General features: G+C 49.2%; 1 protein-coding gene across 10 annotated transcripts in view; it reads left to right on the top strand.

The window, feature by feature from the left end:
- Scn5a (sodium voltage-gated channel alpha subunit 5) overlaps positions 1 to 19,194 on the top strand; it is a 97,683-nt gene that overhangs the window by 71,540 nt on the left and 6,949 nt on the right. For 8 of the 10 annotated variants that reach the window (NM_001160162.3, NM_013125.4, XM_087560598.1 and 5 more), the window contains 6 exon segments: positions 8,937 to 9,110; positions 11,369 to 11,491; positions 14,281 to 14,562; positions 16,372 to 16,425; positions 17,325 to 17,462; positions 18,001 to 18,105. In NM_001160162.3, the coding sequence (NP_001153634.2) occupies positions 8,937 to 9,110; positions 11,369 to 11,491; positions 14,281 to 14,562; positions 16,372 to 16,425; positions 17,325 to 17,462; positions 18,001 to 18,105 (876 nt within the window). 10 annotated transcript variants of the gene reach the window in all.

The following is a 19,194-nucleotide window of genomic DNA, read 5'->3' as shown; positions in this document are numbered from 1 at the left end:
TGTGTGTGTGTGTGTGTGTGTGTGTGTTGAGCATGTCTTATGTACACATGCATGTGTATATATGTGTTTGTGTACCTCTCTGTGTGTATCTGTCTATGTGCACATGTATGCAGGAGTTAATAGAGGCCAGAAGGGGTCATCAGGTCATCCTGGAGTCCCGTGTGGTCGTGAGCTGCCCAATATGGGTGCTGGAATCCAAACCCTAATCCTCTGCAAAGCAGTTTTTGCTTCTGATTCTCCAGCCCCACATGAAAATATTTTGTATAACAATAGAATTATCTTCTTCCCTCAGAACCAATTATTTTCTCTCCCATTAGCAGACATGTCAACAGAAGAAAGGACATTTTTGTTGGTGTATCGATATTAAACAATGCTTAATTCAAGGTAAAAAGCTTGAGATAAGACAGTGAAGACCCCAACCTACAGTTAAAGTACAACTACTGGGACTAGAAAGATGGCTGCTCTCCCAGAGGTGTCCATGTCCCCATGAGCATGGCGTGGCTCACAGCTCTAGCCTCTTTGGATGCCTGGGTCCACATGCATGTATCTCTCACACATATATGTAGTTAAAAGTAAAATTCATCTAGAAATGCAATGTTGGAGCTAAAGAGATGGCTCAGCAGTTAAGAGCACCGGCTGCTCTTCCAGAGATCCTGGGATCACTTCTCTCCACCAACATGGGAGCTCACAACTGCCTGTAACTCCAGCCTCAGGGACGTGCTGCCCTCTGTGGCCTCTGTGTGGACCAGGCAAACATGTGTTACACAGACACACTCAGGTAGAACATCCATACACATAAAATAAATACACCGATTTTTTAAAATTTAAAATATATTATGACCACTACTTGGGACTGCATAGCATTTAAACCTAAAGCAAAAAAAAAAAAAAATGACTGGGAGGAAAACAGTAAAAAAGGCAGTCAAGTGCTGAATCCTCCCAGCAGTAGGCTTGTGACATATCAAGTAGAAAGAGCAGGACAGCAAAAGACATTTTTTAAAAAGTTAGTAAATTATTGACATTTAAGTAGCACTGCATACGAGATACTGTTTTAAATATTTCATAAATATTAATTTCAGTTAATTATCACAGGAGCCCCGGAATATGAAATCCACTATTAAAACAAGTCCCCAGATAAAGAATATGCTATAAATACCAAACTAGAGACCTGGGATGCATTTGCCTGGACTATGCAAGCTTTGCTTTGATCCCTAGCACAGAGATAGGTAGGTAGGTAGGTACATACATCCATGCATGCATGCATGCATACACATGTACATATACACATACATACAATGTGCATATATACACATGTACACACATACATGCATACACATGCACATACATATTTACATATAATGTATATGCATATGTACATGTGTGTGTACATTCACACACACATACAGACATGTACATGCGTACATGCATATATACATGTATGCATACACATACATATGTACATGCACATGTACACACATACATATGTACATACATGCATACATATATTTGTGCATATAACATGTACATGCATACATAGAGAAAAAACGGACTGGGGAAAGCTCAGAGAGAATGCACTGAGAATAGTGTGTGTGAAGCAGCCAGTGCTATACTCAGAGGAAAATTCATAGAGAAATGTTTTTATCAGTAAATAAAGAGAACAGATTAAGAAATTTTTCTGTTTTTATCAGATTTTTTTTGCAAGTGTTTTCACAACCATTGAGATAATTTTATGCTTTAAAAACTGTTTAGTTCACATAAATAGATTTCCTGAAGTGGCACTGTTCTGACATTTCAGGATATATCTATGATATATTATTTTAAACCTGCTACTGAATCCTATTGGCAAGGTCTGTTTTTCTTTTTTCAAAAGTTTTTGAGTGAACAATTCTTGCCACACAAACCTTGCATCTGAGTTCCTTCCCTCTAATCCGTGTAAAGATGGGAAAAGAGAAGCACCTTTATAGGATTGTTGTCTGACCTCCACACACCAGGTGACCTCCACACACACCAGGTGACCTCCACACACACCAGGTGACCTCCACACACACACACATCAGGTTACCTCTACACACACCAAATGACATCTACACACATGAGAAGACCTACACACGCACCAGAAAACCTCCACACATGCCAGATGACCTCCACACACTCCAGGTGACTTCCACACACGAAGGTGACCTCCACACACATCAGGTGACCTCCACACACTCCAGGTGACTTACACACACACCAGGTAACCTCCACACACTCCAGGTGACTTCCACACACATCAGGTGACCTCCATACATACCAGGTGACCTCCACACACATCAGGTGACCTCCATACATACCAGGTGACCTCCACACACATCAGGTGACTTCCACACACACCAGGTGACCTCCACACACACCAGGTGACTTCCACACACATCAGGTGACCTCCACACATACCAGGTGACCTCCACACACACCAGGTGACCTCCATACTTGCCAGAAGATGCCATTCATCAACCCCTCTCCCACTCAGTTTTCAATCAATTAATAAAATTGTTCAAAAATTATAAATGTAAGGACAAGACAATCCTGAGCAAACCAAAGGATGTGATTAATTAAACAAAAATATAAATTAATGAATTACAAGGAGCCAATTGGCATAAAATTCTATAGCTAATCCCTTGAAAATATTATCAGAAATCACTAATCTAGTTTCTCATGTTTCCCAGGATGGAATCCATCATAGTCTGAGAGAAGAAAATAATTCCATTGCTATTTAAACCATTCTAACATGGCGGCTAGAGATGCGGCTAAGAGCATGCAGTGCTCCTGTAAGGACCAGACTTGGGTTCCCAGCACACAAACTGGGAAGCTGACAGGCACAGGGCACTCCAGAGAGATCTGATGCTCTTTTCTGGCCTTCATGGGCACCTTCACACGCGCGCGCACACACACACACACACACACACACACACACACACACACACCCTTAAAGAAAGGAAGGGAGGGAGAAAGGGGAGTGTCCATTGCTCATGGCTCTGGTAGAGAATCTTTAAGTTCAGTTCCCAGCAAAGGAATAAACTCCAACAACAAAAGGAATAAAACATTTCCTTAGTTTACTGAAAAGCTCAGCCTCTGCCCCCTATTAGAGATAAATCACTTGAAACATTTCCATTAAAGTTGAGAATATGGAGAGAATCATTTAACTACTCTCCGGTCACTAATCACCATCTAATGGTAATCTTTAAGTCCTTAACAGGATGATTGATTAGGTATAGGAAAGAAAAATCAGTGAATAAAAAAGCAAGAGGTCAGGCAGTGATGATGGTGCACACCTTTGATCCCAGCATTCAGGAGGTAGAGGCAGGGGGATCTCTGAGTTTGAGGTCAGCCTGGTCTACATACCAAGTTCCAGACCAGCCAGAGCTACAAAGTAAGGTAGTAAGGCCCTTTTTACAACAACAACAAAAAGAAAAAAAAAAAGAAAAAAAAAAAGAAAAAGGAACAAAGGAAGAAAAAGAAGTGAAAAAGAAAGAAGGAAAGAAAGAAAAAGACAAGAAAGCGCAAGAATTTAAAATTAGGCTGGGAGATGGTGTCGGGGAGGGGACGTGCTTGCCACACTTGAGCCAGGACCTGAGTTTGAATCCCTCCCACTCATGTGAAGCCGGATATGTTGGCACACATCTACAATCCCAGCACTTAGCAAAATGGGAGGTGGAGACAGGAGAAACCCTGCGGCTCTTGGCCCAGCTAGCCTGCAGCACACAAAGCAAATAAGAAACCCTGTCTCAAACAGGGTGAGGATTGACACAGGGTTATCTGTCTGACCTCCACATGCATGGTCTCACACACATGAACACGCACACAGCCAAATACTTGTGAACGTGGCAAGCACACAAAGGACTTTAAAAAAAAAAAGCAATCATGAAAGGACTGGAGAGTGGGCTGGAGAAATAGCTCAGGGGTTAAGAGCACTGGCTGTTCTTCCAGAAGACCTGAGTTCAATTCCCAGCAACCACGTGGCAGCTCCAGTTCCAGGGGATCCAGCGTCCTCTTCTGGCCTCTGAGGGCACTGCATGCATATGGTGCACAGACATGCATGCAGGCAAAACTCCCATACACATAAAGATAAAATAAAATATTTTTTAAAGGGAGACTGGAGAGTTGGCTCAGTGGTTAAGAACACTTGCCAGCCCTCTTCCCCAGGGCCTGGGTTTGATTCCCAGCACTCGCATTGTTTCTCTCCACCATCTACAACTCTGGTTCCAGGACAGACCCTATGTCCTCTCTGAGGGTTCATAGACACACATGCAAGCAAATGCTCATACACATGAAATAAAAAGTAACCATGATCAGATGGGGGCCGAGGCTGCAGCTCAGTAATAAAGTACCAAGAGAGGCCCTGAGTTAACGTCCCAAAGTGGCAAGAAAAAAAATCCAGATTTTTATTTGTGGATAATACAGTCACATAGGGAAAAGATGAGTCCCACTAAAAATACTAAAATAGGCCGAGGAGGTAGCTCAGATGATGGAGCCCTTGCCATAAACCTTGAGGTCTGAGTTCAATCCCTGGAGCCCACTGGAAGGTGGACAGGAGAGCTACTCCACAGAAATGTCCTCTGACCTCCACACATATGTCATGCACACCACACACACGGATCACGCAAACAGCCTTTTAATTCGACTTTTTAAATTAAAAGATGGGAGGAGTTTGAAATGGCTCATATTAAAACAAAACAAAACAACAACAACAAAAAACTATGGTCAGCTGTAAAACGGGCTACAAAATGTCCCTGCTGCTGCTGCTACTGGTTCATATGGATGGGGAATATAGTTCTCCACCATCTCTTATTTTCCTGTTGTCAAAAATGACACCCAAAAATATTGCCGGTAACAGATATAACAAAAGCGTAAGAGAGGTTGTTAGGGCTCTAGAGTAATTAATTCAGGCTAAGAGGGCTCAGTGAGGAAAAGCCATTTGACACCAAACCTGAGGGCTTACATTACCACCCCTTCCCCAACCCTCCCTCCCTCTCCCCCACCCCCTCTTCCCCCTCCTACCTCTCACCCCTGACCTACATGGTGAAAGGAGACAATCAGGTCCCTACAGTTGTCCTCTGACCTTGACACATGCCCTATGGCATGTCCATGTCCCCACCCCACAAATAAATAAAAATAACACTTAAAAAATGAAATAGTGGGACTAGAGAGATGGCTAAGCAGTTAAGAGCACTGACTGCTGTTCCAGAGGTGCTGAGTTCAGTTCCCAACAACTACATGGTGGCTCACAACCATCTGTAATGGGATCCGATGCCCTCTTCTGGTGTGTCTGAAGACAGTCACGGTGTACTCATAACATAAAAGAATAAATAAATTTTTAAAAAATGAAATAGTACTATATTCTAGTAATGATTTGGAATGAACTTGATAAAATATCACAAAAATTTATCTTCAAAACAAACCAAAAGGGTCACGGGAACAGACAGCATCCAAGGAATAGCAGAGGGGTTTGGGGTGTGGCTCGGTGACACTTGTCTAGAAACAGGTCAGACCCTAGGCTCCATCCTAGCACCAAGAGGAGCCAAAAAACTATCACCAGAAGGGTATGTGGGGTAGATCTACATAAATAGAGAAATGTCACACACAGTAAGATTGACCTCTGATTACTGGGTTCTACATAGACTCTTTTAATAAAACGTTGCAGCACTTGACAAACCCCTGAGAAAAATTTATTAAAATTTACATATTTACTCTTTACCACATACATATTAGATTTTTTAAAAAATCATAATATAAACCACCAAACTTTAAAAAAGAGGAGAGGAGAGAATTCTTTTTTCTGGTCTCAGAATAGGTGGGGACTTTTTAAAACAAGGGTTTCTTTCAGTGTTTGGTTGTTCTGCCTGTGTGTATGCATGTGCACCATGTGTGTGCCTAGAAGCAGGGAGGCCAGAAGCAGGTGTCGGATCCCCTGGAACTGGAGTTACCGATGTTTATAGACCATCATGTGGTTGCTGGGAATTGAACTCAGGACCTCTGGAAGGGTAGCCAGTGTGCTTAACCGCTGAGCCATCTCTCTAGCTCCCAGGTGATGGCTTTCTTAACACAATACCAAAGATTGTGCTAAGTGAACATTAAAACCAATGATATCACTCTATTAAGTGTGTGGTAATGGACGTTTAGCATAGCAAGCAAGACTCAGAGGCACACAGAGGCTAGAAGAGAGTGCTCCGTGCGTGGATAGAGTGCCAAGTGATCTGGGGCTTGCTTACAGACTGTCCCCGGACCACACCTGTGTTCTGACATCAGGAATCTGGAACTGTGTCCTCAAGAAATAGACACGTTGGTAGCTTCAGTATTGCCCCTGGTAGACATTACCAGGGCAAAAGACTGAGAGGCATTAACGTATTCCCGTTAGCGAGCAAAGGTTCTGAACCTTTGATGAAAATTACTGTGATGGAAAAAGTAATTTCTTTGGTTTTCTTATTTGTTTCATTAAGGGTTTGACGAAACAAATAAAAAGGGTTGTTTTAGAAGTTTACTGCATCAGCTTGCGTGCACATATTCCATGGAGAACCTGCAGGATGTTCCGTCTGGTAGCTCCCGAAGAGCTCAATCACCTCTACCCTCTGAGCCATCTTGCTGGGCCCAGTTGGCTGGTTTTTGAGACAGGGTCTCACTGTGTAACCCCATGTTAATTTGGTAAGCCTCCTGTCTCAGCCAACCCAAGTTCTGGGGTTACACCCAGCTTTTTTTTTTTTCTATTCTTTTTTTCGGAGCTGGGGACTGAACCCAGGGTCTTGTGCTTGCTAGGCAAGCGCTCTACCACTGAGCCAAATCCCCAACCCCTACACCCAGCTTTTTACTACTCTTGCAGAGGATCTAAGTTCAAGCCTCGTGTCTCACAACCAACTATAACGCCAGCCCCAAGAGATCTGACGCCATCTTCTGGCCTCAGTGGGCGTTGCACTTACACGCGCATACACATAAACACGTGACTAAAAGATAAAAATTTTTAAAGTAATTTCAAAGCAAATGTTTGATTTAGCCTATAAAACTACGTTGTGCATCTGTGTGTACACACACGCACATACACGAGTTCTCAGAAAGTGGTATCTGCATGATAGCGCCCATTCCAGTTACGTTCATGATGTTGGAAATGCCAATTTTGATCATTTCTGGGGAGTGTGTGTGTGTGTGTGTGTGTGTGTGTGTGTGTGTGTGTGTGTAAATTTATTTAGGGCTCTAAAGATTGAACCCAGACCTTTATGCATGCTTTTTACTGAGCTATGTCCCCAGGTCTTGTTTGACTCATAAGCAGCACTTTTTTTTTTTTAATTTCAGCAAAAATAAAGACATAGACATAAGTAGACCAATGAGTCTCCTTTTATTTTGAAGATTCCCCAGTCCATCTGAGGGCCTGATCGTACCGCCTTGCTGCCCACACAGGCCCAATTAGCCATACAGAGGCCTCATCTGTGTGTCCCCAGGCACCGTACACAGTACTCATCCCTGAAGTCAGATGGGCCCAGGGGTGACAGAAGGACGCAGCTCCCCAGCATCCCCGGTGACATGTTGCCTAGACAGGGAGGCTCAGAGCACTCGAGCTGGAGAGGAGAAGAGCAGGGGAGGAAGGGCAGCCGGAAGCCCCAGCCACTTCCCCGGTGGCTCAGAGGGGATGCTCTGGTGGAGGGAGGCAGGAATGAGGAAGAGGGAGGGGGACCTTTTCTCACCTTTACAGTCCTGGGGCAGGAGATCCCTGAGCCTCAGCTGTGCAAGACATGGGCTCCTGGCTGAGGCTACACATTTGCCCTCTAGATCCTGAGGAGAGCCCATCTGTCTTGAACGTCAGGACTTGTTGAAAATTCTGCCTTAGCTGGCTGTGGTGGTGAACTCCTTTCATCCCAGCACTTGGGAGGCAGAAGCAGGTGGATCTCTGTGGATTCAATGTCTGCCTGGACTAAAGAGAGAGCTTCAGGCCAGGCAGGGCTATAGGGTGAGATCCTGTCTCAAAACAAGAAATAAGGAAATCAATTAATTAAAAATAATAAGTGTCTCGTGGCTGATATTTGGGGAATGTCTAAATATCTGTAATTTTTTTAAAAAAAGAAAATTCTGCTTTGGATCAAGTGTTGCTGGGTTTTTGTTTACTAAGTGTGTTCATTACAAGGGGATCTCGGTCCAATAAAAATCCCCATGGAAACTGACAAATATACAAGATGAGTAAATTCAAAACGGAGGGGAAGCCTGAGGAGGTTTGCACACTGTGTCCAGCGGAAAGCTGCGAGCTGAGCCTGTCACCTCTCCCTGGTTAAATGGGCATGTTTGGGAAGGCTTAATTAACTGTTTTCTACGTCTTATTTATTATTTAATTCAAATGGCTTACTTTTACTTTTGCCGTGGTGGGGATCGAACCGGGAGCTTTAACCCATGCTAAGGAAGGGCTGACTGCAGAGGTGCAGGCCAACATTTATTTATTTATTACTTTTTATTTTTGAGGTAGGGTCTCACAGAGCTCCCCAAGCTAGCCTTGATAGGTCTTCCCCTCCCCCCTTTTTTCCTCTCCTCCCCCCCCCCCTTTTCTCTCCCCTCTTCCCCTTCCTGTCTGTCTCTCTCCAGCTAACGCTGGCCTCCTGTCATCCCTGCCTCAGCCTCAGTTGGGATCACAGGCCAGCACCGCCAAACCCAGCCGGGAAATCGATCTTTACAGCATGCTATCCTAGAACTGATGCTTGCCCTTTGGCGCAGAGGGAACACCTACAGTGAGGACAATCTCCTGACCCATCTGTGGCTGAAGGGGAGGCCATAACAGTTGTGAAAGGAGCCTTTCCTCCTTGACGGGCGTCTGGCTCAGTTTCCCCACTCCTGAGCAGCGGTTGTTGCTGGGAATTGCGCCCCTGCAGGGTGAACTGCTTGCCAGTGACCTGGACTCTTAGCCCCTCCGCCTGTCTTGCCCGCAGGCCTTCGAGGACATCTACCTGGAGGAGCGGAAGACCATCAAGGTTCTGCTGGAGTACGCGGACAAGATGTTCACCTACGTCTTTGTGTTGGAGATGCTGCTCAAGTGGGTGGCCTACGGCTTCAAGAAGTACTTCACCAACGCCTGGTGCTGGCTGGACTTCCTGATTGTGGATGTGAGTGGGCACGGGAAGGGGCCCAAGAGGTGGGAGCTCATGGCAATGCAAGGGATAGAAAGACAGGGCCAGGCAGAAGCACCACTCGGAATTGGGGGCACTTAGCTGTGCTGTAGGGCAGGTGAGCAGAAGGAAGAGATGTGAAACCCACATCTCCGGTCAGGAAGGAGGAGGGTAACTGAGAGCAGAGGCCTGCCTCAGAGCGGGATCTGTGGGAGACAGGCAGAGAACAGAGACCGTTCGGGCAGAGTCTTGGGACAAGAGCAACAGCTGGACATGCTGTCGGGACGACCAGAGGTGGGAGGTGAACAGACATTACTATATTGAACTGTGGCTGAGTGGACCATCTGACCCCTGAGGACCTCGTCTGCCCAGGATGGCAAGCGCAAGAAATGGGCTCTCAGTCGAGAGCTCTCAGACGAGAGACTCAGTCAAAGGGAAGCCTCTTTCCTGAATTCCTGAGGCTGCAGGATGAGGGTAGGCCTGTAGGTCAAGTTGGGAGGGCAGACAGAGGTGGGAAGAGACAATGCTCAGGTGAGGAGCATCCCTGAATCTACTTTCAGTGAAGGAAGAGGGGCTCAGGAGCCCACAGGCATCCCTGGGAAGAGGGACTGCTAAAGCCAGGTCTACATGCATCCCTGGGAAGAGGCCATCAGGGTCTGCAGCCGCTTCCCAGAAAGGATGGATTTGTTGGTGGTCCTTGGGCTTGGCACTGGGCTTTATACACCTCAGGGCTGACTCATTGGTAGAGAAGAGACTCAGCCCACTAGTTCCTAGCCAAGACCCAATGGAGGCCACCACCTAGGTTGGGAGGTCAAACCGTGGTGTCTTTACATTCGGACACACAGTAGGGTAGGGAATATATGGAGAGCCAGGTGCCTGGACCTCCAGCCTAACCTTTTTCTGTTACCCCACGTGGTCAAGAGAACACTGAGTGTGTGGGCCTGGGCTGGGGGTGGGTGCAGCCTGGCCCGGCACTCTCAGCCCTGAGGTGAAGGGTCTGTTAAGGGGCCAGAGTTGGGCCTAGGATCTTCTCATAGCTGCCTTGTGGACTCCTGACCTGCTTTTCCTGAGGCTTTCTTGGGAAACTGGGCCAGCTGACGGATAGATACTCTGTCTGGGGAGGGCTAAGGATTTCTGGGGTCTGAGGGGGATCAATACTTCCAGGCTAAAACAGGACAAACCCTGCTGAGAAGCAAGCTGAGGTCGCAGCAGGAGATGACCCTCCTGCTGCCATCCCAGCTGAAGCAACCTAGCCATACTGCCTAATAGCCTAATAGAGGTGGTCTCATACTCGGGTGGTCCCAGGTCTCCAGTGGTCTCAGCCTTAGGTGACCCCTTGTCTTAGGAGGTCCCAAGCTTCAGGCCGTCCCAGGTCTACTGCAGTCCCAGGCCTCAGGTGATTCCAGGTCTTAGGTGATCCCAAGTCTCCATGTAGTCCCGGGCCCATGTTCAAGGACTATTGTAGTCTAAACGTCTCGGCTCACCTCGACACAAGTGACAGCAAACAATAAAGTAAATCGATCTAAGCCACTTAGGGCTGTCAAGATGGCTCAGTGGGTAAAGAAAGGCATTGGCTGCCAACCTTGACAGCCTGGATCCCTTGAACTTGGCTGATGGAGCCTGGATCTCGGTTCCTGTGCACAGCCCTTCCCACCCGCAGCACCAGGCTCAAGGGCAGAGGTCTAGGAAAGAGACCTTTTCCAGAGCACGATCACGGAGGATAGAGAAGTACAGGCGTTAGTTAGCTCTCGGACCTTTGGCATGGTGGGGTTCACAGAAGGGGATGCTGGGGGAGGGGACGGAGGGAGAAGACAGCAGAGTCCACTCCCGTGTCACCCACCCTGCCTAGGTTACAGAGTTCAACTTAAGGGAAATGACCTGTGACCCTTTGCTGCTTGTATGCTACCTAGGACTGTCCATCCTTCCTTCCCCAAAACAGAAGTTTCAGGGGGAGGACAGAACTAACTCAAAGGTCAAATGTAGAAGCCCAGGCTGTGCCTCGGCTCGGCCACACAGGGTAGAACAGAAATGACACGTCCCAGGTCATGGGGTTAGTGGTTGTAACATCCGTGTAGTGGGCTCTCCAGAGGGCTTACAGTCAGGATTTACCCCAGGCCCTCAAGGCTCTGAGAAGCCTGGCCTAGCAGTTCACAGTCTGGTAAAGGAAAGTGGCCAGCCCCATCTTGATGAACTGAGAGCCTACGGCCTGTGTCTGGAGCTGCCCCCGCCTTTCCACGCTCATCCCTTCTCCATAGGTCTCGCTGGTCAGCCTCGTGGCAAACACCTTAGGCTTCGCCGAAATGGGTCCCATCAAGTCACTGAGGACACTGCGTGCACTTCGACCCCTGAGGGCCTTGTCGAGATTTGAGGGCATGCGGGTGAGTGGAGCCTCTGCCATCCCAGCAGGTGGAGGAGGGTGGGGACACACGAAAGTTCGATGGTCTCCTCACTGACTTTGAGGAACATGGTCTGGAAATCTCCAGGAAGGGTTCTTCAAGTCCTCGCCTTCGGGGAGGAGGTAAGGACTGCTGGAGCACAGTCTTGCTGTCACCCAGGCCATCGGCACTATGGCCCTCTACCTCTGCTCTGCCACAGGGGCCCAAGCACCTGTGTGCCACTCTGCAGGCTGGCCTGAAGTCCCTCACTTCCTGGCAGTCACAGGATGTCCTCCTGTGATGGTGAAGGGCAGTGTAGCAAGAGCCAAGGAAGGTGTTGGCGAGTGAGTTGTGCGCTCACCTTCAGAAGACGGTTTGCCAAGTGCACGTTCCTGGCTTAGCAAATGCCAGTTTGATCCCATAGACATTTGGGAGTGTTACCACATTTCACCAAAGAGTGCGAGCATGTAAGGCAAATTTTAATATCTTTTTAAAAATGTATTAGTGAGTATGCATGTGTGTGTGTGTGTGAGAGAGAGAGAGAGAGTGAGTGTGCGTGTGTGAGTGTGTGAGTGTGTGAGTGTGGGTGATACTTGTGAGCATGGGGGCCCTTGTGCCACCAGATGCATTTGGAGATCAGAAGACAACTTTTAGGAATTGCTTTTGTCCTTCCACCCTGGGTTCAGGGGACCAGACTCGTGTTCTCAGGCCGTTACCGGCTGGACTGTCTCTGCAACCCTATTTCTTTTTTAAAATAATAATTTTGGTTATCACACAGAGTAACAGATTTCTTCGTGGCATTTTTATATATACTTAGCTCCCATTGGTTCCCCCACATCCCATCTCCCTGCCCCCGGCCCTTCTTGTCCCCTTCCCAGTTTTGTATCATGTTTGTCTGTTACCCTCTCTCTTAAAGCTTCTCCCTCCTCATGGCCCCTTTCCAGGTCTACCCACGCTTACTCCCACATGGATATACATATATAAAAATTAGGAGCTGGATCCACATAGAGGGGGACAAACAGCATCTGTCTGTCTGAGCCTGGGTTACCTCGCTTCATCTCTTCAAGTTTCATCCATTTTTAAAGTCCTCAAGAAAAACAATCAGGAGGGCTGGGGAATGTGGGTCTGTAGCCCAGTGTTTGCCTCAGTGTGTAATGCCCTGGGTTTGACACCCTGACCCCAACACTGAAAAGGGATTAACCATGATAGTCACAAGAAAGAAGGTTGTGTGTGTGTGTGTGTATACGCGCGTGTGTGCACATGTTTGCATGAGTGTGTGTGTGCATGTGTATGCACACAGGCATGCATGAGTGTGTGTGTGCGCATGTGTGTATGCATGTGTGTGTGCGTGTGCACATGTTTGTATGAGTGTGTGTGTGCATGTGTGTGCATGAGTGTATGTGTGCGTGTGTATGCACACAGGCATGCATGAGTATGTGTGTGCACATGTGTGTGTGCATGTGTGTGTGTGTGTGTGTGTTTTACCATACCCAGTTCTTCACAGCCTCAGAGAACAATGTCTGTCCCACCACCTCAGCAGGTAGTGTCACACAGCTCATCACTGGCTTGATGGCTTTGAACCTCGCCCGCGCCACCAATTAGACTGCCTGGTCCTGGCAAAGGCTCCCACCCACAAGGGAGTAACGGGACCAGAGTTAAATGTCTCTTTGGGAGCCAAGGACACTTGATTCCAGAGGGACACACTGATGCCAGTTGCCAGGAATGCCTCTGATGTGGCTGCTGGCTGCAGTGCCAGCCAAAGGCAAACTGTGCAGAAAGCTTGGTGCCCTAGGGAGCACTAGGGAGCACGGTTTCCCACCTGCCCCAGGGCTGTGCTGTCTGCTTCAGAATGTCATCCTGTATCCTGACAGTGGACCCTCTGTTTCCCCCAGCTTCACCCCTATCTGTGTGGTAGACAGCATCCTGGCTCCCGGGCAGCTTGGACCATGTTTGGGGTGGAGCTCCCCAGATGTGTCTGTCAGGGAGCCACCGTATGGAAGCTCGGGAACAACAGCCTGCAGACATAGCACATGGGTCTCCTGGGTATACTTCAGGGGAACTGTCCCCTCCCTGTAGCAGCAACCCTAAAATAAACCAGAAGTTTGGCACAGAGAGTTAAGGGCTCGCAGGACTGACACAGGACCTAAGCCTTCGGTTGTGTCTAAGCCCGTCCTGGCCGTTGGACTCCTGGCAGCCTTGGCCAGCAGACCCCATTTTTATGGAAACTGGATTTTGTAGATCATGGGTGAAAGCGAAAGAGAGCCTGGGAGGGAAAAGGGTGGTGTGTTCTGGAGTTACCTAGCATTTAGGGCGAGGGTTAAAAACCGCCTCTTGATTCTCTCTGATTCCCCTTCACTTGACGACAGAGCTCTAGCCTTCATAACTGGAAGACCCTCCCCACCCCCACAGACACCCCCACCCCCACAGACACCCCCATAGCCCCCCACCCTTATGGCCACCCCCACTCCCATAGCCATCCCCACAGACACCCCCACCCCCACCTCCACCTCCACAGACACCCCCACCCCCACCCCCACAGACACCCCCACCTCCACAGATACTCCCACAGCCCCCCACCCTTATGGCCATCCCCACTCCCATAGCCAGCCCCACAGACACCCCCACCCCCAGCTCCACAGACACCCCCACCCCCACAGACACCCCCACCCCCACAGACACCCCCACCCCCACCCCCACAGACACCTGTGGCCACCAAGCAGTGGGGGCGAGGTCTTGGAAAGGGCATATGTTCTCGACAGACTCAGGAACTATGTCTCCTCCCTGCCCACCAGGTGGTGGTCAATGCGCTGGTGGGCGCCATCCCCTCCATCATGAACGTCCTCCTCGTCTGCCTCATCTTCTGGCTCATCTTCAGCATCATGGGCGTGAACCTCTTCGCCGGGAAGTTCGGTAGGTGCATCAACCAGACAGAAGGGGACCTGCCTCTGAACTACACCATCGTGAACAACAAGAGTGAGTGCGAGTCCTTCAACGTGACCGGAGAGTTGTACTGGACCAAGGTGAAGGTCAACTTTGACAACGTGGGAGCCGGGTACCTGGCCCTCCTGCAGGTGGTGAGTACGGAAGAGTAGGACTCCCCTTCCTTCCTCCATTCAGAGATCTGTCCTTCACCCAGGTGTGGGCAGGAGCGGGGCAAGAGTGGACCCTGCAGTAGGGTCCTGGGGCTCAGGATAGTGGCTCTGTGTAAAGTCCTCAGACTCTCGGTTGTAGATTGGACACATTGTCCAGGGTGTCTAGCATGGGGCCAAGTCAGCGTGAGACAGGACCAGCTCCCTTGCCACCAATCCAGTTGACCTCTTTAGGTGGCACAGGCTAGACACAAAAGACGGCTGAGCTGTTACTGAAATTGTGACTGACCACCCTCTCGGTGGTCAAACTCGGACTGTTTGAAAGACTACATCTGGGATGGGGATATGACTCAGGAGTGAAGCACTTGCCTGCCACCTGCACGGCCCTGAATCCTCAGTCCCCACCCCACCCAACAAAGATTGTGTCTGCTTCCGTCTTTGATGATGTGCGGGTGCTCTGACTGCCCATTTACCTTATGGGCAGGGTGGAATAGTGGTTTATAACACCCGCCGTAAAAAATCAGCCCCCACACACGGCTCAGTCAGTGCCAAAGCGCTTGCCACACACGAATGAGTTCAGATCATAAGCCAGGTGTAGTGGCACACGCCAGTAAACACAGCACTAGGGAGGTAAGGACAGGAGGATCCCTGGGGTTTGCTGGCCCACCAGTCTACCAGATAAGCAAGCTCCAGATACAGTGAGAGAGGTCTGGGGAAGCCACTGCCACCAAGCCTGGTGACCGAGTTCAATTCCTGGGACCCACGCGGTGGACGAAGAGAACCAACTCCTGCAAGTTGCCCTCCGACCTCCCCGTGAATGGTATGGTAAACACACGTGTGCACACTCAGAGGAAAGAGAGAGAGAGAGAATGAATGTGCAGAGTGAATGAACCCTGTGGCTCCAGAGGAGGTCCGGGGAAGGGTTAGGCTTTGCTGAGGACCCAGTGGGAGTCCCCTGGGAAGTTGGTCTCACACCAAGAATGTCTCTTGAGCTCCTTTTGAATTCTCACAGCAGCCCCAACTGTGCAGACACGCAGAGCCATGCCAGGGCCTGATCCCTTTCATGTAGCCTCCTTCCCTCACGGCTGCAGCCTCGGTGAGGTCTGCTAGGTTCGGCTGGTGCCAGCTCACTGGACTTGAGAGTCACATTTGCAGTCACGTTTCGAGATGGTTGTTGAACACAACCTTTACGAGAAAACTAAACTTTATGACTAAGAGATGCTACAGCACGTGAGCCCGATGTGCCTTTTTACCACCCAGGCCTCCGGGGTGGCCGCCGTCCACTCTGCCCGTGCTGTGTGCACTGTGACACTGTGGGTCTTGCCTCTCTTTCCTTCGGTCACATCACAGTGCTGGGAATAGTCACATCAGAGAATCCGGCAAATACGTTAGGGATTTTTCTTTTCCTTCTGGAGAACAAGTCGTCAGCCCCTCGCCTGAACAGTGGTAGAAAGGATTCATGTTACAGACGAGATGCTGGTCCTCTGGGAAGCAGGACATAGCTCACCAGACCAGCCTTGGGGTCTAGAGTCTGAAATGTGTGTTTTTGAGGAGTGAACCTTCTCCCGGCCTTACCAGACACGAGGCCTCCATTGAGAAGCCTAACATGGCCTTCTTAGGGTTTCTACTAAGCACCTTCTCCTCCATCCCCAGCCCCTACTTGAGGCCTTCCCCCAGGTGGGCTGGGCCTGCTTGCTTCTTGCAGGAGGCTGTTTCCTGGCCTAATTGAGAGGAGTTCTTTGTAGCTGGAGCAGAGTGCCAAATCTGATGACCTTCACACTCTCTTCCTCACAGGCGACATTTAAAGGCTGGATGGACATCATGTATGCGGCTGTGGACTCCAGAGGGGTAGGTTGCCACTAGCTTCTCCCAGCAGCACCAGTATGTGGGCCCCCTGGCCTTCTGACCTGAAAGGCCAGCCTGTGGGGCGAGCAGAGTGCTCCTAAGGTTCAGCTTCCTAGTGCTCAGGCCCCGGCCCTGGAGCAAGGCTGTGGCTCTCTCGTGCAGTCCCCAAATTAAACACGTTTCAGATCCAGCCAGATCCGGCCCACCGTGATTTGTTCATTCTTGCTCAGGAGAACAGGTGGAAGCAGCAGACAGAGATGAATTTCTCCTTGGTCCCTGTGCCCCACCCAGTCATACTGATGCTTGAGGCGGGAAGACAGAGAGATCTCAGTGTCACTCAGGCTCCCACTGGCTCAGGGCCTGGACACACATTGATATGGGGTCATGCCTTAGCCTGTCATTGCCAGCCACCATCCTCTCCACTCAGCTCTAACACACACACACACACACACGCACACAGACACACACACAGACACACACACACACACACACCACAAACTTGATGGTCTCACTGCGGACACATATATGTGCACAAATGCACACATACACACTTCATGGCCTCACTGCAAGACACATACACACACGCACACACACACACACACACACACATGCACACATACATAGACACATGCATGCACGTACACCACATGTGCACACACACTTGATGGCCTCACTGCAGACACACATGCACACATACATGCACATACACATGTAATCAATGGCCTCACTGCAGACACACACATGCACACGCATGCATGCACACACACACACACACACACACACTTGGTGGCCTCACTGCAGACACACGTGCACACCACACATGCACTCACGAAAGCACACATGCCAGCCCCACTGGGGCCCCACCCAGCCCTGTGACAGCCCTGCCTGGCTTCTCCCCACAGTATGAGGAGCAGCCGCAGTGGGAAGACAACCTCTACATGTACATCTACTTTGTCGTCTTCATCATCTTCGGCTCCTTCTTCACCCTCAACCTCTTCATCGGTGTCATCATTGACAACTTCAACCAGCAGAAGAAAAAGATACGTAGAGTACTGACTCTGGTGGGGGCTGGGGGGACACGGGGAGCCAGAGGCCTCCATCAGACCTCAGGGATGAGCCTCTTCTTTATCTGGATGAATATGTTGGGGAGGGAGGTAGAGGTGGCCATGAAGAACAGAAAGGACTTTGGTGGGTCTCTGCCTGCCCTCATCTAGCTAAGAGATTCAGGGTGAGAGTGTGAACTGTTAACTTGATCTGTGATCGAGAGTCATGGGTGGGGCTGTGCAGAGGCCCAAGGAGATGCACCAGAGAAGCCATTGATTAGCTGCAGCCAAACCAAGTGATGCTCAGAGAGGAGCTGAGCTGAGCCAAGGGAGAGGGTCAAGTGAACACTGGATCTACAGGTCACAAAACCAGAGAACAGGGGTGGGGGAGGGGACCCTGGAAAGATTTTGGGGGGAAATCTCTCCATATATACCTTTGAGACAGGAAGTTATGAAGTGGCTGAGCCTGGCACCTTCACGTGGGAAGCAAGGTTCCTTAGAACCCCAAAATTATGCGGGTGCTGTCTTTCTATACTTAGGGGGCCAGGATATCTTCATGACGGAGGAGCAGAAGAAGTACTACAATGCCATGAAGAAGCTGGGCTCCAAGAAACCCCAGAAGCCCATCCCACGGCCCTTGGTGAGCCAGGTTCCCTGACATAGTCAGGGAGGGTTTCATGGGAGCCGTGGGCTCCTCCATGGAAGAAGCCCCCATCAAGGGCTCTCCTGCTGCTGCCCAGCTGAGAGTCACTCTCAGATTGCTCTCCCACAAGAAGTCTGAGCTTCATGCAGATAGTGGGAAGGAATGAGGACACAGGTGCTGACATCTAGGGCTCACTGCATACTCACAGGAACTCAGCTGCTTTCAGTGGGCCCCCCTCACTCCTTTCAGGAGTGCATGCTCTTCCCAGGCAGTGTAGTGGGAATTCACATCCCTATCCCCACTCTCAGTCTCATCTCAGAACTCTGGGCTCCTCAGAGAACTGGATCTGTCCCCTCCAGTACTCTCTGCTAGTCTGAGTTTCTTGGCCCTGTCAAGCCATTCTTTTTCAAAGTGGGATGAGGAAGAAGTTGGGTTATGGGGGCACCTGCCTGTGATTTCAGTACTTGGGAGGCAGAGGCAGGAGGATTGCTGTAAGTTCAATTCCAGCCAGGGCTACATATTGAGACCCTGTCCTGAAAACAAACAAGCAAACAAAAAATGGGAGACTTCTTCAAAGCACTTAAGTGAGCTGACCCTAAGCCACCATCGGATTGGACAAAGCTCTCTCCTCCTCCTCCCTACTCACCCTCCTAGATTGCGGGTGGCGAACAGAGGGAGGTAAAGAATGAACATATTTTTAATCCTCTCTCTTCCTTCAAATAATCTGGGCTCACTTACAATTAATGGCACATGGAAGACATGGAGAATGGCTCGGTGGTTAAAATGGTGTGCTATTCTTGAAGAGGACCTGACCAGCTTCCAGCGCACACACGAGGCAGCTTCCTCACAACTGTGCAACTCCAGCTGCAGGGGCCAATAATATCTTCTGTATTCCACAGGCACCTAACCTGCACTCACGTGTGCACATACCTACATGCAGGCACACGCATACAAATTTTAAAAATAAGATGTTTTTAGAAGCATACAAATATAAAGTAATTTTAGTCAGTAGAATTAAAAAACCATCTATTCCATAAAATAGCATGGAGAAAATACATTAATTTTAAGACACATATAAGTACTAGG

This window comes from Rattus norvegicus, chromosome 8 (genome assembly GCF_021556685.1).
Source record: "Rattus norvegicus strain SHRSP/BbbUtx chromosome 8, alternate assembly SHRSP_T2T, whole genome shotgun sequence".
Lineage (NCBI taxonomy): Eukaryota > Metazoa > Chordata > Mammalia > Rodentia > Muridae > Rattus > Rattus norvegicus.
Note: the sequence above shows the minus strand (reverse complement) of the source record. Positions and strands in the feature narration are given on the sequence as shown.